General features: G+C 38.7%; 6 protein-coding genes across 12 annotated transcripts; 3 read left to right on the forward strand and 3 right to left on the reverse strand.

Moving 5' to 3' along the window:
* Positions 1-678: 678 nt before the first annotated feature.
* Positions 679-4,193, forward strand: Vhasfd (V-type proton ATPase subunit VhaSFD). Of its 2 annotated transcripts, XM_076894598.1 has the most exons (10): positions 680-842; positions 1,238-1,319; positions 1,384-1,573; positions 1,695-1,913; positions 2,413-2,508; positions 2,801-3,006; positions 3,076-3,160; positions 3,240-3,646; positions 3,722-3,835; positions 3,919-4,193. In XM_076894598.1, exons 1-10 carry the CDS (start codon positions 785-787, stop codon positions 4,010-4,012), a joined length of 1,551 nt encoding a protein of 516 aa, XP_076750713.1. In that variant the 5' UTR covers positions 680-784; the 3' UTR covers positions 4,013-4,193. The 2 variants fall into 2 exon arrangements, with proteins under 2 accessions (XP_076750714.1, XP_076750713.1); XM_076894599.1 differs by lacking the exon at positions 2,413-2,508 and having other exon boundaries at positions 679-842.
* Positions 4,194-4,352: 159 nt separating this feature from the next.
* Positions 4,353-9,066, reverse strand: Rpi135 (RNA polymerase I subunit Rpl135). The gene is made up of 16 exons (XM_076894597.1): positions 8,917-9,066; positions 8,499-8,831; positions 8,198-8,437; positions 7,807-8,129; positions 7,477-7,736; positions 7,154-7,396; positions 6,784-7,061; positions 6,502-6,699; positions 6,296-6,403; positions 6,025-6,201; positions 5,738-5,952; positions 5,537-5,675; positions 5,276-5,432; positions 4,946-5,199; positions 4,699-4,863; positions 4,353-4,636 (listed from the first exon to the last, which is right to left on the reverse strand). The coding sequence occupies exons 1-16, from the start codon at positions 8,995-8,997 to the stop codon at positions 4,427-4,429; spliced, it is 3,381 nt and encodes a 1,126-aa protein (XP_076750712.1). The 5' UTR covers positions 8,998-9,066; the 3' UTR covers positions 4,353-4,426.
* A 436-nt stretch (positions 9,067-9,502) lies between these two features.
* On the forward strand, positions 9,503-10,642 carry LOC143423240 (GPN-loop GTPase 3). 3 transcript variants are annotated; one of them, XM_076894418.1, is made up of 3 exons: positions 9,503-9,627; positions 9,728-9,924; positions 10,001-10,642. In XM_076894418.1, exons 1-3 carry the CDS (start codon positions 9,583-9,585, stop codon positions 10,602-10,604), a joined length of 846 nt encoding a protein of 281 aa, XP_076750533.1. In that variant the 5' UTR covers positions 9,503-9,582; the 3' UTR covers positions 10,605-10,642. The 3 variants fall into 3 exon arrangements, with proteins under 3 accessions (XP_076750533.1, XP_076750534.1, XP_076750535.1); XM_076894419.1 differs by having other exon boundaries at positions 9,539-9,627; positions 9,708-9,924; XM_076894420.1 differs by having other exon boundaries at positions 9,540-9,646.
* A 44-nt stretch (positions 10,643-10,686) lies between these two features.
* On the reverse strand, positions 10,687-13,259 carry LOC143423238 (uncharacterized). Of its 2 annotated transcripts, none has more exons than XM_076894413.1 (5): positions 13,047-13,259; positions 12,729-12,928; positions 12,373-12,647; positions 11,240-12,252; positions 10,687-11,152 (listed from the first exon to the last, which is right to left on the reverse strand). In XM_076894413.1, the coding sequence occupies exons 1-5, from the start codon at positions 13,092-13,094 to the stop codon at positions 10,778-10,780; spliced, it is 1,911 nt and encodes a 636-aa protein (XP_076750528.1). In that variant the 5' UTR covers positions 13,095-13,259; the 3' UTR covers positions 10,687-10,777. The 2 variants fall into 2 exon arrangements, with proteins under 2 accessions (XP_076750528.1, XP_076750527.1); XM_076894412.1 differs by having other exon boundaries at positions 11,240-12,255; positions 13,047-13,257.
* Positions 13,260-13,400: 141 nt separating this feature from the next.
* Mrpl18 (mitochondrial ribosomal protein L18) lies at positions 13,401-14,222 on the forward strand. The gene is made up of 3 exons (XM_076894421.1): positions 13,401-13,628; positions 13,697-13,810; positions 13,913-14,222. The coding sequence occupies exons 1-3, from the start codon at positions 13,450-13,452 to the stop codon at positions 14,145-14,147; spliced, it is 528 nt and encodes a 175-aa protein (XP_076750536.1). The 5' UTR covers positions 13,401-13,449; the 3' UTR covers positions 14,148-14,222.
* A 1,252-nt stretch (positions 14,223-15,474) lies between these two features.
* LOC143423239 (protein Wnt-5b) lies at positions 15,475-25,448 on the reverse strand. 3 transcript variants are annotated; one of them, XM_076894416.1, is made up of 8 exons: positions 25,210-25,448; positions 19,971-20,055; positions 16,662-16,927; positions 16,379-16,559; positions 16,158-16,269; positions 15,981-16,083; positions 15,750-15,917; positions 15,475-15,670 (listed from the first exon to the last, which is right to left on the reverse strand). In XM_076894416.1, the coding sequence occupies exons 2-8, from the start codon at positions 20,048-20,050 to the stop codon at positions 15,483-15,485; spliced, it is 1,098 nt and encodes a 365-aa protein (XP_076750531.1). In that variant the 5' UTR covers positions 20,051-20,055; positions 25,210-25,448; the 3' UTR covers positions 15,475-15,482. The 3 variants fall into 3 exon arrangements, with proteins under 3 accessions (XP_076750531.1, XP_076750529.1, XP_076750532.1); XM_076894414.1 differs by lacking the exon at positions 25,210-25,448 and adding an exon at positions 21,752-21,827; XM_076894417.1 differs by lacking the exon at positions 25,210-25,448 and adding an exon at positions 20,242-20,282.
* Positions 25,449-26,326: the final 878 nt, after the last annotated feature.

The raw sequence follows: 26,326 nt of genomic DNA on the forward strand, positions 1-26,326 counted from the left end.
TGAATATGTAGGGTGATTTACTCAAACGACAATCGTACAAACGAAAGATTAAATGATTAATTACTGCTACAGAAATATACTATTCTAACACAGCATACAAGGTACATGCAACAAATTCCTATATAAATATTTTTATTAACAGTATCGCCATCTCTGTAAAAGGTGCTGAAACTGGTCGCACATCGTTATCAACAGTGAAGTGAACTGCCGCGCGACTAGCGCCATCTCTGTGGAAAACGTTGAAACTACTCGCCGAATAGTTTCACCATTTCTCCGAGAGATGGCGCCACTGGTAGTTTAGAAGTTTACTTTGCTATCAATAACAATCTGCGGCCAATTTCAACACTTTTATATAAAAAATAAAATAAAGAATCGTCTCACTTATTAGTATATTAATTCATTTAGGTAAATAGATTAATTATCATTGTCAATATCACATTTTACTGACAATTGTAATCAATTTATTTACTTAAATTATTGTATGTATTACTTGCGAACGGAGGTTCGGTTTCTGTCGAATATTTCTGTAAAATATTCCCGCAGGAATAATTCCTCGGGGGTATTTCTAAAATCTGTTTAGAGACTTTCTTCTAGAAACATTTAAATGTTAATTTAAATGCTGAAAAATTCTAGGGAAGTTTCACGTGGATTTTTTGCTAAGGTTGGTCGTACGTGCTAGTCTTGTGACCTAACAGCTGACAGAAGTGCGAAGCAGAAGATCTTTAATTCACTGTAATAGAAGTCTTGCTTGGAATCTTCGAGTTTTAAGAAAACGACAACGAAAATGGTTGATCGTGTGAATATTAAGGAGATGATACCGGTTCTACCGGACGAGAAGATTGGTAATTATTTAGAAATACGCATAATTCTTCGTTTCTCTTTGCCACTCCCAATAGTTCTGATCTTGATCTGTTTATATCATTCAGAACAATTTAATATTGCTCTCGTTCTCGTCTGTATTTCATTTATTCAATGTAAAACAACCCATTGAAGTATCATAAATCATTTCGAAGTAGAATTCTCTCTTCCAAGGTGGAACATATCTCTTTTCATGGTGATTCAAGCTATGTAAGACACGTACAGCTATATGTATGAATTTAGAGTTCTTATTGCCATTCAATTTTATGATTATTACTTTATTATACCTTTCCAATGTTTCATGTATTATGTTGTCAAGTGTAATTTAATATTCGCAGTAGAATATTAACGATAAGTAATGATAAAATTGATATTTCAGATATGCTAGCAGCTACTAGCATTCTTCAACAGCAAGCTGCGGATATCAGAAATCAACGGATCAATTGGCAATCATACGAACAGTAAAAGCCTTATTTTAGATATTAATTTATAAAATCGCTGTATTTAACTGTCTATATATTATAGATGTCACATGATATCGAAGGAGGATTATGATTTCATAGTTGCATTCGATACGAGCGATGCTAAAGTTAGGGAAGCGAAACTGAAGGAGAATCCACATCAAGCAGCCAAAACTTTTCTCAATTTACTTGGTCATGTTTCGAAAGACCAGACTATTCAGTACATTCTTACAATGATCGATGATATGCTTCAGGTATAATTTGCATGATCCTTGAGAACCTACTGAATCTTAAGACACACTGTATAGGGTACTACATGGTATATTGTTTATTTGTTTGGTTGGGTATTTGAAAATGTTTACCTTTACACTGTAGGAAGACCGTAGCCGTGTAGAAATTTTCAGAGAACATTCAAGTCGTAAACGTGAGTCTGTGTGGGGCCCTTTCCTGAACTTGTTGAATAGACAAGATGGTTTCATAATGAATATGACCTCACGAATTATTGCTAAACTCGCTTGCTGGAGTCACGATTTGATGGAGAAAACAGATCTTCAATTTTACTTGACATGGCTAAAAGATCAGTTGAAGCTCAGCGTAAGTTTCCAGGCGTTATCTCTGTTCAATATTAGCTTACACAAGATAAAGAAATTAACACCAATACAAGCTTTAAATTTGTTGCTTAGCTTCTATTTTTATGTAGTATAGTTATGTGTGTGCACAAGGGTGTCAGTTCTCCTTCTGTATGTTCCTAATTGGATCGTTCGAATTGTAACACAGGTAACATAAAAGTCATATTAATCTCAAGGGAATATCACTGTACAAAATTGTATATTCTTGCATAGACTATCATTTGTAACTTTTCTTTCTTTTTCTCAACAAACGCAAAGTGGAAGTCCTGCTGAAATATATGTGAATAAAACAAAAATGAATAATCAGCGATAAAACGTAATTAACCATAAGAGAAAAAAGATACTCACACTGTAACTCACACAAGCAGATTAACGTTGCTTTTGGTGAGGTAATAGGTGAATAACAAATGTTTCTTGAACTTCGTTCATTCGAACGCATAAATAAGTCACACGCGGGGTTTTAGTTTGAGGCTCTTCAGGACACAAGTTTGCATGCGGGAGTAGAACAAGGCAACGCTACGGACAAAGAGGCGAATGAGCTACGTGAACTACAAAATCCGGTTGGTTTCATAATAACTAAATTATTAACACAAAAGGATTACTCGACTAGACGATTTCTCTAATACTTCTCTAAGTGTAATACATTAGCATCAGACATAAAAGGATATAATTTCAAACAGAGTTTCTTGCAGAAAGTATATATATTTTTGTATTTAAAACGAAGATAGTAAATTTTTAATCAAAGATTGTGCGCACACATAATTTAGATTTTTTATACGTTGTTGTTTAATTCTATATTTGAAAGTAAATATCTACATATATGTATATATTTGTCTTTTCATGTTTAATTAGAATAACGAATACATTCAGTCCGTGGCACGTTGTTTACAAATGATGCTTCGCATTGACGAGTATCGTTTCGCATTCGTATCGGTCGACGGAATTTCCACTTTACTGAGTGTTCTCACAGGCAGAGTAAACTTCCAAGTACAGTATCAACTAATATTCTGTATATGGGTGCTTACCTTTAATCCGTTGCTCGCAGAAAAAATGAACAAGTATGTATAATATTAACTCCCGATACGCAAGACATGAATACCAATACGTAAAGAATTCTCCTGCTCTAGGTTCAGTGTTATTCCTATATTAGCCGACATACTGAGTGATTCTGTTAAGGAGAAAGTAACTCGTATTATTTTAGCAGTATTCAGAGTAAGCGTTACTTATATATTAGTATTTTAATAAAACTTGTTCTATTTTCGTTCGTTTACTTACTTTGAATATCTCATAGAATCTCATTGAGAAAGTAGAAGATGGCCAAGTTGCTAAAGAACACTGCATCGCCATGGTACAGTGCAAGGTATTGAAACAACTTTCCATCCTTGGACAACGCAAATTTGACGACGAAGATATCACAGACGATATTGAATTTTTGAACGACAAACTACAAGCGTCTGTTCAAGATTTAAGTTCCTTCGACGAGTACTCAACCGAGGTGAAATCCGGACGCCTCGAGTGGTCTCCCGTCCACAAGTCTGGCAAATTCTGGCGGGAGAATGCTAGTCGACTTAATGAAAAAAATTACGAATTGCTCCGTATTTTAGTACACTTATTGGAAACTAGCAAAGATCCCTTGGTTCTGAGCGTAGCCAGCTTTGACGTAGGCGAATACGTAAGACATTATCCACGTGGCAAACAGTACGTTCAATGATGCCTTCTTCTCTTCGCACTTTAGAATGTTATCCATCGAAGTCACGCTTGAAATTGTTACAGCATAATTGAACAACTTGGTGGTAAGCAACGGGTGATGCAACTTTTAGGACACGAAGATCCTAATGTAAGATACGAAGCTCTCCTCGCTGTTCAGAAGCTTATGGTACACAATTGGTACGCGATTCTCTCATATTGTCCTTATTTTTTTTTAAGTTTCTTCAACAAACGTGTATTTAAGAATATCCACTCATTTGTAGGGAGTATTTGGGAAAGCAATTGGAAAAAGAACAAACTGGAACATCAAATGCGCCAGGATCCAAACCTGGTGCTCAAGTTCCGGCAAAAGCTTAGAGCTAGGACATTTTATATATTTTGTTTTCTTTACGCATTGCCACATAAAATGCTTTGATACTACGTGTAAAAATCGATATAGAAAAGATTACGCTGTTAAAGTTGAATTTACGTTACAAAAATTACATTCCTCTGAATTCTGGTATAGCTGTATAAATATTAAAAAAGAAAAAAAGAAAAAGATGACAGACAGTACATATTCGAATAAATTTATTTGGTCTGAATTACCAAATCCAATGAATCCGAAAATGTACATAAACATTACAAAGTATTTCAATCAAGGAATGAGTGTATTTATAGAATAACGTTAATGGAATTTGTAAGTAAAATGTTTATGGAATGTTAAGTGAAATAAAGTATTATTATCGCTAGACAAATGTACAAAAGTGCACATTCTAATTTTATTTTTTCTTTTTATTTCTCCGCGAATGTTAATTTCACATTGATATTGCAGGATGTTAACTGTGTTACCAGATATCGAAAGATGTATGGTATATCAACTTCCCTCACAGAATCATCATCACCGCAGAGACGACACCTAGTCTTACCGCCAAATCCTGGTGCGCTTAAAGCAATTTCCGTTACTGGGCCCAACAGCGTTCCACATTTTTGACAAACCAAAGTCTGAAATATTAACACTATCATTAATTAAATCTGTTTAGCCAACGGAATCATTTAACACTTACCGTAGTTTTATCTGAACAGTGAAAAAGGCGATCCTGAAGTAGAAACGAGCAACCGTGAGAGATTAACGAATCCCGTTCCATTTCTCCAAATCGAACACCACCACCTCGACGTCTCCCTTTTATAGGTTGTCTAGTTAAAGCATCGATCGGACCGGTACTTCTGACCTGCGAAAATAAAATGTTGAAACGATAAGAGATCAACTTTTTCAACTATCATGGATATATTTGAAAAAGTTTTTATACCAACCTGCCACTTGTCCGATACCATATGACGCAATCGTTGATAGTGTACTACTCCAAAGAAGATATCAGCGTTCATTTCTCTTCCGTCTATTCCCGAATACATTCTCTCTGTTCCGTAATAATTATAACCACCACGTTCTAGTAATTTTCCAAAATATTCGACTGCTGTTTCGTCCTCGTTAAATCTAAATGATGTAGCGTCATGGACTAATCCGTGAACGGCTGCTGATTTTCCAGCCATTACTTCGATCATCATAGCTGTTAAATACAAATTAATTGGAATAGTATTGGTTGTAAATTTTTACCTCACAGTAGGTAAAGAATTATGCGTCACCTATTGTCATACGACTCGGGAAACCATGTGGATTGAACACAATGTCAGGGATCAAGCCAGTTTCTGTGAACGGTAGGTCTTCCGCAGGCCACTTTTGCGAACAAATACCTTTTTGACCTGCTCTGGAAGCAAATTTATCTCCAACGTTTGGATTACGCTAAAATTTGGAAATTGCATTAGGTACTTATCTATTCAAGGTGTCTCGCAATTGAGGACACTGCCGAAAATAAAATGAAAGGTATAAATAGAAACTTCACTAACAGGAATCCGAAAAGTGATACAAGCCCTGCGTGGAATATGATTATGTAATGTACCGCAGAGTTTTACATTGTCAATGTAAGCGTCTTCCTTTCCACGATATCTATCGACAATATACTTAGATTGATCTGCATCGTAATAACTGTTTAAAATTAACAAAATTAATCGTCGGAAACTTGAATGATCTTACAAGTACAAACTTACCAATAATAGATGTCACCTTCTGTGAAAATTGTACCTGGTATAGGAAGTCCGTCGACATCCAATTTCTCTGCATATTCAGGTTTGTCGGGGTTCCTTGCAAAATAACTTTTTTGATCTTTCAAATCTATGAATTCGGATTTGTATATACTGCCATATGCGAAACCCCTGTCGTACGCAGCTTTGTTTATAATCATCGCGTCCTCCATATCGTATCCCTAACATATTATTGGTAAGTGTACACGTTGTTATTTATTATTAATTCGTACTTCGTATTATTTTTTACTTACCGTGTAAGAAATAACAGCAACTATCGCATTAGTGCCCATTGCAAAATCATCTAGATCAATTTTATCATGGTGCACAGGCCTAAAAAGTGGCGTTGCCGGTGTTTGAAGTCTGTATAATTTTGTTTCAGATTGTAATTGCCATGTATGACACGGAGTACCCATTGTTTGTTTACCCATCTGAAAACATAGTAAAATTAACCCGTTAACAAGTATATCACAACGTATACGATAAACGCGAAGCGCACGACAGGTGATCGATAAGAAATCCTACCTGACACTGATACATATTTCGAGGACTTTGATTACAGTCCGGCATTGGAATGAGACTTGCTAAATTACTTAAAAAGGCTGTCTTCGATAGTTCTTGATGTGATGTCAGCTGTAATAAGGTATACATAAATTTTATAAAGAAACTAATGTAATGAAAAATGAATATTATATATATATCAAAGAGGAACGAGAGAAATGATACGTTACTCCTTCATAGGCTTCTTCGGGTGTAATGCAGATATTTAGATAAATTTGTTCAAATGTTCCTATATATTCAATCTTTTTAGCGGCTAAATTCATCACCGGCCTCATCATACGAGCTGGACTCGTGAACATATATAATCCCGGATACTGTGCTGGCACAGATTTCTTTGGAACCAATGCTATTTCCATCGTAGATGGAACCTGAATGCAAATAAAAAGAAATTCAGCTTATTGTTCTGTACACAGGCTCGTAACGGAAAAGAAAAAAAGTCACATCACTGTTACCTCTTCCCCCTTTATTTTAAGCAATCGTAGCTTGTCGGTTACTCTTGAAATTATGTTGTCCTCTATCAATCCAATTATTTTTCCATCTAACATGACGACATATGAATCTTTCCAATTATCAGCAATAGATAATGGGATCATTCCAAGATCCATTAATATGATGGGAATATTAGATCTCAATTTTTTATTCGGATGTTTCGTAATAATACAGTTCATTGTTAAGTGATTCAGAAGACCACATGGTGCACCATCGGGTGTATGTACTGGACAAATGAAACCTATAATTTCGTAACAAATTATCATTTTTTCCAGTTCTAAGAAAAAAAAGAAACAACAAATTTATATGTATGGATATAAAAAGAAGCATTACCCCATGCATCTGGTAATAATTGTCTAGCTTCGGTAGTTCTCATTTCTTGAAAGAAAGAACCTCTGTGAATGGCACGAAAATGACTCATATAACGCATCCTGTTAATATTTTCAGCAACGATAGTAAGACCAGTACTTTGGGCTATTCCTAAACCTGACGATGATCTTAAATTTCCAGTAGATAAAAAGTTATCCATTTGTGTTTCCACCGAGCTTCCATATTTCATTACATTTAACATTTCTTCTGTTATTGACAAGCGAAAGACTTCCAATTAAAGGAATATCAATTTTAACGGTGTTCAAATTAATTTTTTAAATACTTACGCACGTTTAACGTATACCTATTACCGGCACTTCTTGCCCGCTTTAAGATACCGCTCCTAAGACCGTTCAACCAATTGTATAATTTTTCTTTCAATACTTGTAAATACAAATGACCACCTAATAAACATTCTTGCATCATCAAAGAATCAACACCTTCCACAGCACACTTGTTATTAGCAAAAGCAAACAATTTCTTTGTCATGAATATAAGTAAATTAAATTTATCCAGCGGATTGTCAAGATGAATTGCTATGCAGTATCTAAAAATAATGCGATACTATATAAATTATAATTAAGTAGAAAAGACTAGAAAATTAAATGAAAGCTTACTTAATGATAAAATCGCAAACTTCTGTGTCAGTGGCATCTTGAGGTAGTTCATAAAATTTTATTCTAAATATCCTTCCTATGTATGCCTTGCAATCTTCGTGACTATGTAAATTTTGTTCGTGTATCGCTCTCAACATATTTAAAATACACCCTTTATAATATAAATCATCTTCACATCCGGCTGTTAATGCATTGTAAATAAAAATGTCTGAGACATCGGCCAAACACTTCAACATCAAGATCAGTGGCACGTAGTATAAAAGTTTTCTATAGGAAAACATTAACTTTGCAGAGCCATCGGTCACATAGTGCAAAGTATTATTCTATAATGTACACGACATAGTAAAAAATTTAATTAAACAGAAACTACACTTTATTTTACTATACATACAGTTGCAGTATTGTCGTCTCGCACGCATCTTAAAAATAAACCAAGATCGCTAAATTGAACACCACGCCCTTTCCATCCAGGTCTCCTAACCGCAACAGGATAATTCCTTCTTGTCATTAATAACATTCTTATAAGTCTCTCGAGGCCTTTGACTATAAAATATCCTCCCCACTCTTGTTCGTGTTCTCCGTGAGCAACTAAGTCTTTTGGGCTCATTTTATTCAAGTGGCATCGATTAGACTGTAGTGATAAATTTGAATGAAATAAACCATCACACATTCAGAACGGTATATACACGTACTTTGACCATTATTGGAATTTCCCCTAACTCTTTCTCAAGGGTTTCTTGGACTTTTTTATTGATGGACCAACCCAATTTCACTGTTATCTTTCCCTTGTACGTACATCCCCGTTGTCGACATTCGGTAGGATAAATTTTATGACTCCTTATACCAATTGTACCGGATGGAACGCTGGGTTGATGAATGGATACATCGTCAATCCATAAAGCGACTTTGTCTTCGTTCGGTAGATGAATATAAACTAACGGATTATCCTGAACAGCCTCGGAGAGGCCATCTTCTAGCATGTAATTAAATGAATCTAAATGTGGAGTACCTAAATTTTGTAATAACTGGAATACATTAAAAAATGTTCATTAAACCTTATCACTTTCCAGCAGCAAAAGGTTATATTACAAGGTAAATTGAGATATTTACAGGATTTTGCTTTTCCGGCGGTTTACCATAATTTCTTGATGTGTTCGTTAATTTTGGTTCGACCAACATTTTCATATCCATTAAGAATTATAATTGTAAATACTGTAATTGTATTTCGAACATTCTATTACGTTTAAGGAACGTGCTTTAGCGAGTATTTGCGTTCAGTTTGATTCCGACGCACGTGGGCATCGCAGTCCCGCCAACTTACAGCGATCAATTTTTCTCAAAATTGAACACGATCTAGTGCAAAAATGCGGTGTTCTATAATTCTATAGTTATTTTGTAACTGCATAATACGGATTAAACGAAAAGTTAGGTATCTAAAGACTTTCTATCTATGTTAGAAGAATTTTGTGGTATTGAAAGTAAAGAAGGTTATGTACACATTGCAGTTGCGATAGGAAAATATTTACTTTATTTGAAGCTTATGTGTGGCAACGATAAAAATACATTGAATATCATTCTTTTACGAATCTATTAGTTTGAAGAAATAAATGTGACGGAAAAAAGAAGCGAAGGATGTATACAGCTGTCTAATCGTACTACAAAATGTTATTCGATGCTAACCTAAAAATCAATTTTCAAATGAAAAAGTCATAAGATTTAATAATCTTAAATTAGTAGTCTTCACGTGCAATGGTAATTTAAAAACAAAAGATTAAAATGAGGTACGCGCAACTTGTAATGGGACCAGCTGGTAGCGGAAAGGTATTATGCACTTCAAAATGTATATACTTATATTTAAAGCGTGCAACATTTTAAATTGAGATTAACACTATGTTTAAAAGTATACGTGTTCTTTATGTAGTCCACGTATTGTGCTACTATGCAACAACATGCGGCTGATGACAGGAAAATAGTGGAAGTGGTAAACCTAGATCCTGCAGCAGAATATTTTAGTTATCAGCCACTAGTCGATATAAGAGAATTAATTCAGTTGGACGATGCTATGGAAGATGACGAATTAAGATTTGGACCTAATGGTGGTCTTGTATTTTGTATGGAGTAAGTTTATATTCTATATATAGAAAAGAGTAAACAAGTGGAGCTAGTACCACATCAGACATAATTTTATTTGTAGATATTTAATAGAGAACTCATTGTGGCTAGAGGAAAAATTAGGCGATGTGGACGATGATTATATTATCTTCGATTGTCCAGGTCAAATAGAGCTATATACACATATGACGGTTATTCGTCAATTAATAAGAATTTTACAAAACCTGAATTTTCGAATATGCGGAGTATTCTTGGTAGATAGTCAGTTCATGGTTGATGGATCGAAATTTTTGTCGGGTACAATGGCGGCGCTTAGTGTAATGATTAATCTAGAATTACCACATATTAATGTCCTTAGTAAAATCGATTTATTGCCGAAAAGCGCTAGAAGGCAATTGGATAAGTATTTAGAGCCTGATCCGCATAGTTTACTGGCAGATATGGAAAAAGATTCTTGGAATAAAAAATATAGGAACCTCACTGAGGCAATAGGAAGACTTATAGAGGACTACAGCTTGGTGCGTTTCTATCCGTTAAATATAAAAGACGAAGAAAGTGTCGCAGATATTAAACTTACAATTGACAATATTATTCAATACGGAGAGGATGCTGATGTTAAAATCAGAGATTTTGATGAACCTGTCGAGGATGACGACGGAGATGTAAATTATGAAACAAATACGTGAAAGTAGTTTAGCCGAATAAAATATTTTTACGAAAATTCTATCAGATTTCATTTTTCAATATTCACGAGATGGAACCAAGATAAATTAAAAAAAAAATTTATTTCATTAATTTAATCGTTGATTTATGAAAATATCTATACACGGAAATAGTGGAATATATACACTACAGGGCTTCATCGTTCTAAATGTGCATTTATCGTATTGAATACAAACATTAAACATCCAAATGCTAAAGTTGATCCATGAGCAACAATAGCACTTCCTTCCCACCCTTCTTCTAATTGATTTTTATTTTTTGTCTCATACTTTGTTAAATTACATTTACATAGTATCCTCTTCTCCTGCAATTCTTTGTCAGGCACAACTTTCTCTTTTATAATAGCCTTCACCGCTTCTGCTGTTTCTACCTCCTTGGTTGCCGGTTGTCCTCTGTCATCAATTTCTTCTTTCACTTGTTCTATAACTTCTGTATAATTACAAGAATAGAGTACGTTATCAACCACTGTTCCATATTCGCTGTAGTTTAATAATTCGTAACGTTTGGTACTCTGTAAACCAAAAGGTATAGATAATTAAGTTGATGGTTGACAACATTCAGCAAAAAAACTATAAACACATTTTCTTTTTATTATTACCTCATCAAAAAAAATAATAGCGTGTTTCGAAGATGTAAAGCTACAATTACCATAATTAGATAAAATTAAATCACAATTTGGACCACTTCCAATAGTCAGCGTTTTATGAACCATAAAAGCTGGCGGCTTAGGTTTGTGGTTTAACGAAAACAGCGCCGCTCTAGCTGCCATCTGGCAATTAATCGTGTCATAATTTTCTCCATCCGGATCTAATATTTGCTCTAGTCGTTGTAACGCCAGCGCTTCTAAAACTGGCCTTTCGAGTAACTGTACACCTTCTTTTACATCGTAGCCAAACCGCTCTGCATAGTATTCGACGCTGCTATCATCGTCGCATCTAGTTTCTTGTTCTATTACATCTTCATTCTCTACTTTCTTCTCGTGTTTAGCTTTACTTATCTCTTCTTGATTATTCTCTTCCTTTATTTCGTTATTCTTACTAGTCTCCTTCTCTATTTCCATTAACTCTCCCACTTTTTGTACTTCTACAGTTTCCACCTTAGGCGATTTGTTATCGTTTTCTGTATCCTGTGCTTTCGTGTTCCTAATTACCGGCCTTATAACAGCATCATGATAAAACCGTACAGGATCTAATTCTGGTGGATGTTCGTAGTGAAACTTTACGGAACACGGTACCTTCACCCTTGTCCGACCTTCCAATCTGACCTTCGTACGAAAAAGTGGATTAGCCGCGCGAGCTTTGCGCAAGAAATCTAACTTGACCGCATGTTGATCTATACGCTGATTAGCATATTTATCCCAAAGTTTGATACGTTCCGTTACTCTACACGATGTTAATAAGTTTTGATCTATGAAATGATTCGGATGATTCGGACACATCCATCTTCCAATAGGGAATGCGGTGAGCGGTGGATCTAAGCAATCTTGATGAAAGTATAACGGGCAATAATCGCACGCAATTAACGGCGCTTTCCTGCAGCTACGACCACATTCGAAGCACAAACGTGCTGGCAATGGTACGAGTAAATTGTTATCCAAGCAATGATTTTTTCCTACTAGAAGAAAACATCTCACAGTCGAATGGTATTAAAAATTTATAACTTATAATAAACATTCTTTGAAAATGCAAGTACGTCGATACCTTTGAATAGGATTACGTATATAATGCGTACCATTATTACTTCCACTTTGTTGCTTTCCTCTTCTACCCGAAACATAATCTACCTTATTGCTACCAGGAAACATAATTGGTAGTTGTAGTTCTTTAGGTAATTCGAATTCTCTGGGATTAACTAAAGATGCTGCTAAGGCTAGCACTTCCAACGCAGACTTCTTTTTGTTCTTGTCATTTCCTTTGTTATCTAAGAGATTTCTTTTCGCTGCACATCGACAAGCATAGCACAACCATTCGCCGTTAGGGATATCGGATGGATCCACAGCTGGATAACTGTAAAGAATTACTCGTGTATTTAATTAAACTTGATGAAATTTAGAAATATTTCTTTGGTCTTTAGATATTCAAGCTCACTGGCATTGTAGATGATACGACGCAGGGCATTTATCGCAGCATATAAGTTCTCCTCCATCTCTACAAGCGTCACAGATATCATGATTGTGTCCGCGTCCTCTTCTCTTAAAATACGGATGCTTTTTCTCTTCCTTATCCTTCTTACTTTTCGCTGCCTTGGAATCTTCTGATATAGGCGGTGCTATAAGGGCTTGTATTTGCTAGCAGAGCAAAAATCACAAGTGAAAGTAAAGTGTCTTTATGTTTAAACATTTTGTGCATTTTGTGGTGCAAACAAATGTTTTATTTAGAAATTATTCGTATTTCCTGTTTACTTACAGGCATTAAACCACCAATCATTGGAAAACCGTATTCCACAGTACCCATTTTAAGATAAATTTTTTTATTTCCGATGACAGAAAATTTTCTTACAGCCGCATAACATTTGTCCGATTTGAAACCATAGTTAAGCAGCTCTCACTTCCAAATTTTCATTTTTCATATCTAAATTGGTTATGTTTAAAACTTGGAAGTGCAAGATGTTAGATTTCTAAACCCCTTACCCTTACAAAGTGTTACAGATTGTGCTGTCCCCTGTGTAAGGGTTAACAGTTGTAACCATAGATAAATTGATAGTCTTGACACGGCGATGTACGTTCATTTATCTTATTATAGAGCCACACATACATCTGTGTAGGTGTATGTTTCAAAGCATTTCCATAAAAACAATACAAATATCAGAATGTCTCGTATATGTTTAACTAATTTATTAATTAAGAGACAGATGCACGGAAATGCAGAGTTGGTGCAAAACTGTAAAGAAATCAGAAACCGTAATCCACGAAATTTGGAACGTTTAAGGATAGCAAGAAAACCTATAGGTTATGGGCTCGATAAACCTGTACATCAATACTGGCACAAGTAAGATGATAATTCACTAATGTATAATTTATGAGACGTTTTTTGAATAATGTTCTACTTTTGAATAGACTGATCATAACCACTAGTCAGCGTTTTGTTACCGCAGAAATATGTCATTTTGAAAATGGTCCGGTTTTAAAAGCATCTACTCAAGAATGGGGATTAAGGACTCATTTAAAGAGGTCTGTTTATTCATAACAAGGTCCCTGTTCCGTACCATTTTCTCCGATTTCTTTGATGTTAGCAAAATTTAAAGTATAAAAATACTGTAACTTGTTTTCTAGCACAAACGATGCTATGGCTTACAAACTCGTAGGTCTTGTGCTTGCACAGCGTTGCTTGGAGAGTGGTATATCAGAAATTCATATTGACAAATCATTTATTACTGGAAAAAAAATAGAATCGTTGGTAGATACAATGTCAGAGAACGGTATTGCTTTGGAAGAGCCACAGAGATATAAACATCCGCAGCCTGCTTTCAGATATCGTCCAGAAAAGCCTTGGGAATCTTTTGAATAATTCTTTTAGTTACCCATAAATTATTATATAAGTATATACATGATATATAACAATAAATGTAAATTAAATTTGTTATTCTTTTGTGTTTTGTATTTTCTATATGTTTTTCAGCTACTGTAAGTGATCGAAAGGCTATACAAAGATTTCCCAATGTTTGCATCTTAAAGATTTGTTTGCAGCCTGTCTTTACGGTTGAGAAAGAAATTGCAGAGATGGATATTTTAAGAAAAAATAATCTTTACATTAATATTACCTCTCTCTTTTTATTGTTTAAGTATTTGCTTTGATTTAAACAGGTAAGAGTTTGTACATACATCATACAGTATACAAAGGTGATAATAAATAGTCATGTCGATATTAAATAAAATTTAGTCTAAAGCAAGTATTAGATCGTAACATTTAAAATGTTCGTTTGTACATGCAATTTGTTAAATATCATTTTAAATTAAATGGTAGCGACCAATACTTGTTTTATGAATAGGTAGTCCATAAAGTAAACTGCGAATAAATGATACGCTTTTAAGTACAACGCACTGGAAAGTCGGCAAAAATTAAAACGAACATTTCGAATGTTATGACTCGATACAATAAACTTACAATATTTAATGTTTAAATATAATCGCGCAGGATTTCCTATTATTATATTAATACTTATAGCTCTTACATATTAGGCTGACTTATATTGCGCTAATAAAAATATTTCTTCGCGAATATAATACTGTACTGATAATTATGTTATAATTCTAGGCATGGAAATATCTAGATAGCTAAGAAAGTTCGCAGAGTGTTCTATTTCGTTTTTTTCTTTTTCTCATTTTTTTTTCTTTTAGTTTATAAAAATCACAGCTTTTATCAGTCGTATTTGTGAATCTTGATTTGGCTGAGGCAGATATGTACATTGATTAATGATTAGAATATGCTTATATTTATTTATAGTTTCACATAGAATCCTGCGCATACGGATAAGTAAAATTACATATCAAGTTTTAAACAGTAATAATATTTCAGTCGAAGAATTTTGATTTAGATGCTAAGTACTCGTACCTATGTATAAAGATGGATAAGCATTTAAAAGAATTAAATTTACTTAAACTTTTAAGATACAAAATGAAACTATTACAATTATCTCAAGTTGATGGATATGACATAAACATTTTTAAACGGTTCCTGTAATCGTACAGGCATTCGCTGTAATTCTAAGAAGTGCGTATGCATGTACGCACACGATGCGATATCGTTTCCTAATAATTTATATCTGGCGGGAACGTAAACGGAAGTGCAACGCAAGTCAAATGTTTCTCTTCGATGGTGTTAATTATTTGATTGATGTGAACTTTATTTGCAAGTATGAATGTCAATGTTTTTAACACAGGTTTTGCATTTAACGTAACAACACCAATGAAACTTGCACTCGCATCTTTCCCTGATTGTTGTCTTTTGCGTGTTGTAACCTCTGCCGCAACAAAGAAGGTTACATCCGTCCATGCCGGATGACGTTCTGTTGCAAACTCTTCCGTGCGTACCTGATGAGTGTTGTTCACATTTTTAAGAAAAAAAAGTTGCAGAGGAAAAGAACGGGCCAAATCGTATGAAAATTATTACCTAATGAACCCAACGTTTCGTCAGGTAGACAGTAGTTTGGAGAGTCATCCAAATAGACTAGATCGTTCGCTGTAGGTAAGGAAAATCGTGGATCTCTCATGGACAAACGACCACGTCTATTTACTCTGACCTCCGTTGCCCCATCATATTTATCTAAGAGAAAGTCACCTGTAACAATCAGGTAATAATTAAAAATAATTCAGGAAAATCGCTGGTAACATAAAAACGTACCAATTTCTCGAAAGGATGCGAGTTGCTGCCAGCAAGTAATTAAGCTACAACTGCCGGAAACTCCGTGGCACTTGCACGTCATTTTCGATCGTTTGATGACAGCCTTTCGGAAAAATTGTCAACGTAATCATTTAAGCCGAATAATTTAGTAATTTACAACGAATATGTCTAATTTACCCTACGTCCGGCTTCGTTATTATGAAGATTCATCAGGCTTCTGCCTTGTTCTCTGCTACCCCTTTTAAAGCTACGCTCCCGTTCCTTTACATCGACGAACGCTTGTGTAAACCTAAGAGAACGAAACCGGCATACTTAATAGCTCAATTGTATACACTCACTTATACGTACGTATGTAGAATTCATTTCACAGTAGTTAGAAAGAAATCCGCGGTACTTACTTATAACCATACTCGAGATTATCCCCACAGCCACCCCAAATCCATTCCCGTTTAAGGTCCCGAGGTCTGCTGCTTCTGGAACAGCCGCAGGAAGATAATTGCCCGTCTCGACAAGATCGGCTAATCGAGTACACCACACCCGCGGCTGTGATCGCGTGGACGAACGCTGCTTCCTTACTTGCTGTGAGAGAACAATTATTTACTTTCCCCTCTGTACGAATGCGTTTATTCCTCTGCCAACGAATGGCTAACGTCTCGTTCCTGTTACGTGAAAATAGTTTACCTATTCTGAGCATTGGTCCAAACACGGACTCGTTAGGGACAGTGGAGCAGTTCCACCTTCGATCGCGGAATTGGTGTTGACATTCGAGGATCCCGAATTTTGCGCCCTTTGCCACGCTGGGCATGTGGTCCACGGACAGCTGACACAGTTTCCCCTGGCCCTGCGAGAGCCCTTTCAGCCCGTGACAAATGCTGGAGGCAGCTACGTCGTAAGTCTCTATCATTTGAGCGGTTTCGAGTTGTGGAAAGTGTTGCAGACCGACGTTTCTGAAACGACGAGACCGACGGTGCACAAATTTTTCCGATCCCCCTAATATTTTGGGTGAATTTATTCGACAATTTCGAAACGGTTGAACGCGGTATCCCCTTAACTTTTCAAATAAGAGTCGATCCTTTGCTGATTCGTTACGGATTGCAGATCACGTGAATTCGAAGCGGGTAAGCCGTGGGCGACGAACGGTTCTGCGCGGCGATTTTTAATGGGACATTTGTGAGTCAACCGAGCGGGATATGATGGAACGGCCCCGTCAGAGACAGAAGTCAGGGGGTCTCTAACGGAGCAGCTACCAATCTGAAATTCGAAACGGTCGCCCCGTAAAGATTTCATCAATGATGCTGGCATACGTAAGTAGATGCAGGGTATACACGCTCGAATGCTTCGCGCAATATCGCCAATCGAGCGGACAAAATGTCCGCGTTCCATTAGGAAAAGGTTCTAAAACAATAAACGCGATAGGAATAGCTGGGAAGTTTCAGTTTTGTTTGTAATACATTTCCGATACAGAACTGTACGCAACGTGTAATATCGTAGATCAGATCAGGTCTCTTTACTCGATTTTGCTCGGTTCTGCCGGAGCGAGGTGCTCTTATCGTCGATAAATATCAGAAAGAAGGAAAAATGGATGAAACAGATAGAAAGTGCTACAAATCACTACGATATACCTAAATTGACGCAAAGAGAAATCAGAAAAATAGTTTCTCCGCTTAAAGTATATTATGGTCCTTAATTTCTTGGTCCCGCGATACGGCCCGCTAGTGTGCGCATAATAGACTGCATTAATATTCCGGAACACGTTTCGGCTGTGATATATTATCAGCTTCGCACTCCCCTAAAACAATGACGCGGGGACTCATGAGAAGGGAACGATAATATTTCGAAGGATCCTGCCCACGCAGATTCGTGGGGCACTGTGGGCCGTGCCGTCCCAAAAAATAATGCCCCGTGTCTCTTAAAAGATTGTACCAGCGATCGTATGGTTTTATCTAGCGGGTGTTCTAATTGTCTAATTTCACATCCGTAATCCCCCTTACGAGTAACTATCTTTTTATAGTTAAACTTCAGATTAAGGTATGCCTAGGTACACCTTGTCCATTAAAAAAAAATATGTTAAGGCTATATTATAACAAGCTATTAACTTGGCGTTAAAATGGATCCAGTAAATTATGTTTATACGTATGTGCAGGTCCTGATAACATAAAAAAAAGCAATAAAACGTCTGGTGGAAAGTATCGTGCCACGGCCAGCAACAATGATGTCGTCCGCGCCACTTTCTTCTCACGTGGGACGAGAAAAATGCCCCGGGGCCACCTTTTAATCTGACCGTTTCGATATCGTTGCGCGATTCGCGAAGAAATAATGCGAAAGGCCCCGAGAAAACGACCTGGCTGTGAATCAATTCATTCCTGAATTTACACACACGCCTGATCGCTGCGTGTCGTGGAATCTAATCTGAACGCCGGTCCTCAGTCGTGACTTAAGGGGTTGTTACGTTGATACCGGAGGGTAGATTAGCAAGAGTAACGTGCATTTTTATTGGGAAATTGCTTTATCGCGCGTGGACCTTTGTGCAACGTTACACTGTATCGCCTCGCTGTCCAGCGTATATCGCGTAATTAATTTCCTCCGGTAAAATCGTAACTCGCCAACGGATTTAGTACTGCTTTGTTCGGTAAACGGAGAGAATTCGCGAACATTCGTGTATAACCGTGTCCCACGAATAAATGTAGAAATTCCTATTAAATCCGTTACCCGGAAGCGTTATTTTCTTCCTCGTCGAAGTAGAAATTTATTCATTCATCGAGAGCTCTTCGGGACACTCTTTAAACTTATTCTTCGATCTAATTAGGCCATCAGGATGAGGATAAAATAAGAGGGATTAACTTTTACGAAGATCCGACGAGTCCCGCCCATGTGATTAGGCATTTGCCTGATCGGGGACGCTCAACGAAGGGATTTAGAAAAATACCGCCGTAACGACTAGAAGAGCCAACGATCATTTATCACCAGTCGAAATCTATTACCGTCTTCTGTCGAGTTTAAGAATTAGAAGCCGCGCAATAGAAAAATCAATTAGATCTATCGGTGATTCTTTCCACTCGGTATCTAAACCCTTTATCTAAAATGATAATTAAATTTGTTTCTTGTTTATCTGAAATCCATTTCATGTACATAATCTGGTTGAAAAATCATTCGAGCGAGTACTTGGTTCCTTTCATCGAGACATTTGTCGATCGAATACCGACGTCTCGTGGGATGAAGGTGTTCCGGGAGGTATAGAGGAAGAAAGAACGTTTAAATTACGTTGCTCGTTAAGGGTGGTAGATCATCCGGGGCCTGATAAAAATGCCACGATCCTCTGCGTGTCATTTTTCTGTTCTCGAAAATCCAATTACGAGGCGAACCGTGAAGGTCTTCCCCACCGCGATAGAAATTCCACGCGATGAAAAACTATAGCGATCACGGGACTATTCGACGATTGGTCATGGCCGTGCAGGGTTGGAAGTTAGGGGCGAGAGAGCCAATTCAGGAATTAGACACACCGTTGGCCAAGGGTACGTTGGGAATCAGGACAACGACGCTACGAAAAATCTGTACGATCCTGTTCCCACGACGCGATTTCGTCTCGCTGTATACAAAGAGCTATAAATTATGGCAGTTGCGTGGGCAATTTTTGCCGGAATTTGATGGGAGTAGCGAACCGTGCCTTTCTCTTCGCGACATATTAATTTATCGATTACGCCGTGACACCCCGTACTCGTGACCATCGATTTGTTCCTCGAAGATTGCGCCAACTAATTAGGTAATTTTGCGTGGGATAATAATTTCACACGGTATTTCCGTGCGCCTTTCGCTGTTCAATCTTTTCTCCCTCTTCTTCTTCTTCGTTTTCTTCCCTGTATCGCAAGTATCGGGGAAAGGAAGGAAACAGGTGGGGACTATAAAATAGGATATCGACTTGAATCGAACGAACTGATATTAATGAAAGATTGAACTTGATCGGTGTTTCAGAAAAGAAGAATGGTTACTCACATCCAGGTTCCTGGTCCCGCCGATGCCGCAGCGACGATAAGTAATCGCAGGATAATGACCAAGTTGGTGAACGCTGCCATTTTCCCTGCAAAATGATTTCAGGGTAACGCTATAATATACTATAATTTTCATTAAAACTATATTTTCATCGATTAAACATAATTTTCGCTGAAAGTGGTTCGTAAATGAGATTCAAGCGCCAAGATCAAGTGCTTCACCCGTTATACGAAAGTACGAGTACGCGTGCACACGCGCAGGTACCAGTGTATACCAGTTCCGTCGGCTGCAAGCACACCGTGGACTTCGCTTGGACCGAAAGACACCTAAGTCCGGACGATTATGGTACATCGACGTTACACCTTGCTCGCTTCTGAAGCGACTCGAGAGAGTTCGTTTCGGTTCTTATTCTATTTCTTGTTCTTGTTCTATTCCCGACTGGTTAATAGAAACTACGAAGCCGAGTTACAGCCCGTCGAGTGTGTCAAATGTAACATTTCATTTTGGACTCTAACGCTACGCTGACAGAGAAACCATGCCTACTGATGGACAAAGATCTAAAGCGACGAATCTTCTACGTATTTACGTCTTATACCACGCTACATGATTACACTACGGGATTATGTTGGTTTCAAAATCTTTGGCAATTGATTAGCGGGTATCGTTTACTATTTTATATGTAAATCGTATTGCTGCACGTTTTAGGATCTCGTCGCATCCGAGTGGTTCGTAATCGGTGACGACGGGCTCTCGTTCGCGAGTGAACGAACCCGGGGTAGCTCGATCGCGACTCAAAAAGTTCCGCTACTGGTTTTAAAAGAGGCGAAAAGAGGCGAAAAGAGGCGCGGCGTTCATTTTAAGGGACGCGCCGCGCTGTTTAAATCAAAAAGTACGGGCTCGATTATGGCACGTCGATTCTTGCGTTACACCTTGCACGGCCGCGATGGGTGGCCGCTGCTTTCAGCGTTGCCCGCTGTTCAGCGACTAGTTTAAAATATACGTACATACGTATACATGTACGCTGTTCGGTGAAGTTACGAGTCGTAAATTCGATAACTTTTGATCCCGGCTCGCTGTAATTCCAGCCAAACGATCGTGAAACAAATTAAACACGCCTGCGAACGGGAGCTTTTTAAAAGGACACGAGAGATCCTGTCGTCGATCGCGCGAAATAATATTAGCAAATTATCTGCAGAGGTAATGTGCCCATTTGGAAACGGACGGAAACTGGAAGGGATACGGATACGTACACAACGTATGCACTCTTAATTCGTAGATTCTCTTCGCGCAAGAAGAAAGCAAGTTATCTAAAAGTCGTAAATCCGCATGGATGTAAAGTTGGATATATGAGGAAAGGTGAACGTGATATATCTATGTATCTGCGCACTATTTATTCAAAGTTACGTAATACTGCTTTCTCTTCTTCTGCTCGTTTAATGGTGATTCTCGTTCCTTAAATTCGATTTAAAAATACGCGTGATTACAGATCGCGAATAGTTTGAATTACGACGACGTGGGACTCAGCGGATCGCGCAGAGCAGCAGAGAATGATCCAGTCTGTCGCTTAATAGAAAAAGTGGCGCGCGTACCTGGGATTTTCGTGATAATAGATGGACACGCGTAAACTCTGGAGGCGCATTAACGAGTTCTACCGTATTAAAGTAGGCTAGTATACTTGCGAAGCACCCTGTATATCCCCGTGTATCTAGCCCACGCGATCGGGCAGAATATTAGCCAGTGTATAAAATGCATTTGTGATCACGACAGGAATGTAAATGGCGTACTTCAGCGCGTCTCTCGTCCCGCGGGGCCGGCCTCGAATTATCAGCAATAAAGTATCTCGCTGGCGTGTTGAACAAGACATGACCGGCGGTAGTGCAAGCACCGCTACATTTGTTGCTGAATGAGCTGGTCTTCGTCGCTGATCGTTGATCCTGGCGCAGCTGGATGGTACCACGCTGGCTATAATGATCGTAAAAGATCGTTGATCTAATATTAAAGGCGCGCGCAACGCGACGTACCGCGGCTAACGGCCGCTCGTGTCTACCTATGTACACACGAAAGAGGGAAAAGGAAATTGTTGGGAACATTCTCGAGTCCTCTGCTAACGACGACAATTCGGTACGAATCTTTAGTATCGTACGCTGAGAATGTGAGATTAATAGTTGTTGCCGAAACTCGCTATAACTTCAATCTCGCACCGTATGTAGGTGCGGGAGAAAAGGTTCGGCTCGGCAGAGCCGCGTAAGGTTTCGAGGATGTTAGAGCGTCTCTGGAAATTGGAAATTAATAATTTCTACAAGTAATTGTTGAATACCCGCGAGTTTTTGTTTGGTCCACTTGAAAGAGACTCCCGTAAAATAAATCTGACGCGGAACTTTAAACATAATTTCGTTACTTTACTACTGTTGTTGGCCGTGTAGGGAAGCGCAAAGCAGCCTGTTTCCACCTGACCAGGAAACATTATCGTAATTTCACCGCCGATAAACTACGGTACGGGTATTCGAGTAGATCGGGAGAAAGAGAAGGAAGAAAGCCCAAGAATTGATACAAGTGGACAGAAATGCATTAACATCGCAATTTAATTCCTGTTAGAGTCGTAATTACCAACGCAATTCGGACACATGTAAAGCTGGATTCGCGAGAGATATAATACGTCGCGATGAAATCGCAATTAGATGCTCGACGTTGCTATCGTAAGGTTCCGATAAAAGTACGAATCCTCTTTTTGTTCACAGCCTGTTTCTATCGATCGATTTAACGCGAACTCGAAACCAGAAGAGAGATAAGTATTTGTGATTACTCACGAAGTGAAAGTATAAAATGTACGAGGAGTAATTGTCGTTTTACAGTAATCATATGTTGACAGAGTTCACACAGTAGTTGAAACAGACTTTAGGCGTACAGAACGCATCTCCGATACTTTCCATGGGCGTAAAATAAAATATTTCCATGAGAATTGCATACGTACAGGTCGTGTCACTGAGACGATACGTGCGAGCCTGATGTGCTTGTTTTTTCTTTTTTTTTTAGCTTTCTCAGGGCCATTATTCCGCGTTTTTAAACATCCATAAATACCCAGACCACTTTACACCCAGGTAAGCGTGGATCGTTGTTTTCCAGGCAGGGAAAAGGTGTGCGGCGTTGAATCAACCTGTCCGCGACGAACAGGCCTGGGATTTTCACGAGGAGCGGCAGGACGACTCGAGTCCTCTTAACGAAGTTGCTAGATAGGGAGACGATACGCGCGCAACACGTTCACTTGATACGCATACAGAGGAGGAAACGAGAGCGTGCTTACCCGGCTCGGAGGCTCGAGAGGAGAGAAAGGAGCGCGTACGGAGGACTCTCGATGAGGGGCAACAAAAAGAGTGTGGAGGAGAGGTGAGGAGTAGAAACACAGAAAAATACAAGGAATTATTCTGGGATTGAATAAAGAGAAAGTAAAAAATTCGTAAACGCAGCGGTAAGAGAGGAGAGGTAAGAAGAAGGTGAGGACGTGTTAAAGTAGACGTAAAAATCGGCCGATTATTTTGATTTAAATCGATAAATTCCACGTGCAAAGTAGCCAGGTGCTTGTACACTTTAGACGTTTACCGCTTCTGCTATCGCATTAAATGTTACCTGCTCGACGGTACTGGTATTATAGGATTTCAGTAGGTTTATCGGCGGTGAAGTTATGATGTCTCCAGTCGGGTAGCGGCGAACCACTTTGCGTTCACGAGCGGGGCTTGTACATATAAGAATGGACAACCGATACCGGACGATTATTGAATTAAACGAGTTGAATTCTTTCGATTACAGTATCGTATTCGAATCAATTTCAATTTCGTTAGCAGAAGCAGCTACTTAGATATCGATTTTTTTTATTTTTGCGAACTTTCGGTGTGCCTTTGCTTAGAAAAATATTCGTTGCAGAATCTACGATGGTGGAGCTCGCGACGGTTAGACAGAAGTGAAGTGGAACGCGACGGAATAATCGGCCTGAAGGCACCAGGTCTCATTAAAAACCGCGCAGCAATTAATGCGAGTCTCGATTCTCCAAAATCAATCATCTCACGGCGATCATCAAACGTTCGCCGACTGATCGGTGCCACGTTCCATCTCTGCCACGGTGACAACATTTATTTTTTAATGACAATGTTTATCACTGACCAATGCGAAATACTAACAGGATACAACAATTGGGGATGTTGATCTTCCATCTGTCCTTCTACAGCTACGTGGAAGTATATAGCAATAGCGATTGGAAAATGCGCACAGTTGAAAGGAGAAATGCACGAAGCGTGACGGGCGAGTAATGCTCCATTAATTCATATCGTAATCTACTTAATCAACGTTATTCCACAATCTGCTCCGAACAGCTATCAATGCGTGCAACCCATAAACAATCTGTACTTGCTACGTACATATGTAGCATGAAAGTCTACGGGCTCTTAAACTGATGGGATAAGCCGTCGCTCGATGTAATTTGCAGCTAGTCCAGAACCAGATAGCAGTAAACCAGTAATGATAACAAAACGCAGAACGAATTACATCAACGTGCGCGAGTTTTATTTAACGGAAATTGACGACCTATCGATTGCAGATATAAACATACAAATATTCCAGTTCTATGCTACTACGAAGAGTTTACTTTTCGAGAGTCTATCTGTAAAGGCTCGTACGAGCGCATCAAACTATCCAGAAGCCAATATAATTAACGTGTCAACTATTTTACTGCGGGGAACGTAGCGTGAACACGGCGAAACCAGATAGAGCGGTGGCATTTTTTTTCAAGCTGTGCGAACTAGTTTCGATAACACACTCGGCCATTTAAAATTCAACGGGACATTGTTCCTGGAATAAATTGTCTTGAGTCGACTCGCGGCTTGTGTTGAAACACGATTCGATACATCGATAATTGAAACGTATCCGTTTGTCAAATGGACAATACAAAGATTCCAATCGCTTTTTACGCTGCGAAAACATTCCATCATCTCTTTCCTTTGTTCTCTATAGATTTTCCGGAAGGAATCGTTTAAATTAATAGGAACAAGACGTTGCGTCACGGTATCTGAACGTAGTTTGAGTCCACTCACGTCTACAGTATGTATCTAAGCCTAATAGCGAATAGCGTATTTATAATCTTATCGATTGCAGCGTGATGTAATGACACTATATACCCGTTAATAATAAAGACAAGGCCAGAGTGTCGATGGTTAATTATTATGGCGGATTAATCGATTAAACGATTACTCACCGAACCGGGTGTATCCAAAGTCGTTAAGGACGAGTTAATTATTGCCCTGGCCGGATCGTTTGCCAGACCGTTTCACTTTTTCATCGACGAGAGTCACGCCGGAACTTGCTTTTAAATTGCTGCCAATAATAACGAGTGCCGGCTCGCTTTCATCGAAATCATCCTTCAGATTTCCGGTTTCACCGGCTAAACGATCGTTATCCACGCGGCACAATACGTACGGGTATCTGATTTTGAGCATCGAGTCGCGCGATCTTCACGGTTCAACGATGAAAACTTTTCCAGACGAAGAAACTCGACTCCTCTTCTTCTTATTCATTCGTTATCATCATCGTGCATTTCTTTTCTTACAGATACACTGACCGTAAAAAAGAAGAGAATGTTACAGTTCAACGATCAAGCACGATCGTCCGAAGCTTCTGAAGAAATAATTACAATGAGAGAAACTTGTAATCTCACTGGTGCGAGAGAGGAACGAAAGGTACGTGTGGCGAAGGTACGTAAGCCGTTTAACGAAACGGCAATCACCTGTCTGTCAAGCGTACCGGTCGCGCAAGTGTCACCTGAAACAGTCACTCGAAACACCGGCGAGCAAACACATTCTAATTCTCGACGATCATCACCCGTGATCCCTCGAAACGCCGAATGATTCTTGTCACTTCCGCTCCTTGAATCGTCCAGGGACGTCGCTCGGTGTGCCGAGATCCTCTCGAGCCTGTTCGTCGTTTGACATCCTCGTCGATTCGAAAACGAAGCGAGCCTGAAGAGCAACCACTCTCCCCCTTCCTCCCACGGAATCGTCTCGAGGATCACCTCGGGACGAGGTATCCTTTGACGCGAAACTCGTCCAAGTCCTCCTGTTCACCGTTCACCAATCATCGGAGCCGGAGAGGTATTTACGAGAGTTAGAAGCTGAAGGAATCCGAACCATATTTGGCAGGTGAAATAGCGCGCGAGATCGACGGCGGATCCTTCGTTACGTCCGGATAGATTTTCCGGAGGCGAGCTCGAGGATCAACGAGAGTAACCGACCCCTAGGCGGATCGGTTGTTGGTGCATCTCGAGGAGCACGGTGCTGCCTCGTGGCAAGAGGCCAGGGACCGAGGTACGCTGCGAA

This window comes from Xylocopa sonorina, chromosome 4 (assembly GCF_050948175.1).
Source record: "Xylocopa sonorina isolate GNS202 chromosome 4, iyXylSono1_principal, whole genome shotgun sequence".
NCBI lineage: Eukaryota > Metazoa > Arthropoda > Insecta > Hymenoptera > Apidae > Xylocopa > Xylocopa sonorina.

Coding starts and splice junctions, on each gene's coding strand:
- Rpi135 (XM_076894597.1), bottom strand. CDS start 8,997: ATGGATATGAAAATGTTGGTCGAACCAAAATTAACGAACACATCAAGA. Junction 5,676..5,737: donor GAAGGTGACATCTATTATTG/GTAAGTTTGTAC, acceptor AATTTTAAACAG/TTATTACGATGCAGATCAAT. Junction 4,637..4,698: donor ACTGTTCAGATAAAACTACG/GTAAGTGTTAAA, acceptor TTAATATTTCAG/ACTTTGGTTTGTCAAAAATG.
- Vhasfd (XM_076894598.1), top strand. CDS start 785: ATGGTTGATCGTGTGAATATTAAGGAGATGATACCGGTTCTACCGGAC. Junction 1,574..1,694: donor TGATCGATGATATGCTTCAG/GTATAATTTGCA, acceptor TTTACACTGTAG/GAAGACCGTAGCCGTGTAGA. Junction 3,647..3,721: donor CATTATCCACGTGGCAAACA/GTACGTTCAATG, acceptor AAATTGTTACAG/CATAATTGAACAACTTGGTG.
- LOC143423238 (XM_076894412.1), bottom strand. CDS start 13,094: ATGGGTACTGTGGAATACGGTTTTCCAATGATTGGTGGTTTAATGCCT. Junction 12,929..13,046: donor TGATTGGTGGTTTAATGCCT/GTAAGTAAACAG, acceptor TTGCTCTGCTAG/CAAATACAAGCCCTTATAGC. Junction 11,153..11,239: donor CTATTATTTTTTTTGATGAG/GTAATAATAAAA, acceptor TTTGGTTTACAG/AGTACCAAACGTTACGAATT.
- Mrpl18 (XM_076894421.1), top strand. CDS start 13,450: ATGTCTCGTATATGTTTAACTAATTTATTAATTAAGAGACAGATGCAC. Junction 13,629..13,696: donor GTACATCAATACTGGCACAA/GTAAGATGATAA, acceptor ACTTTTGAATAG/ACTGATCATAACCACTAGTC. Junction 13,811..13,912: donor TTAAGGACTCATTTAAAGAG/GTCTGTTTATTC, acceptor CTTGTTTTCTAG/CACAAACGATGCTATGGCTT.
- LOC143423239 (XM_076894416.1), bottom strand. CDS start 20,050: ATGGCAGCGTTCACCAACTTGGTCATTATCCTGCGATTACTTATCGTC. Junction 16,928..19,970: donor GCGGGACCAGGAACCTGGAT/GTGAGTAACCAT, acceptor TCGTCGTTTCAG/AAACGTCGGTCTGCAACACT. Junction 16,084..16,157: donor ATAACGAAGCCGGACGTAGG/GTAAATTAGACA, acceptor TTTTTCCGAAAG/GCTGTCATCAAACGATCGAA.
- LOC143423240 (XM_076894418.1), top strand. CDS start 9,583: ATGAGGTACGCGCAACTTGTAATGGGACCAGCTGGTAGCGGAAAG. Junction 9,628..9,727: donor GACCAGCTGGTAGCGGAAAG/GTATTATGCACT, acceptor TTCTTTATGTAG/TCCACGTATTGTGCTACTAT. Junction 9,925..10,000: donor GGTCTTGTATTTTGTATGGA/GTAAGTTTATAT, acceptor TTTTATTTGTAG/ATATTTAATAGAGAACTCAT.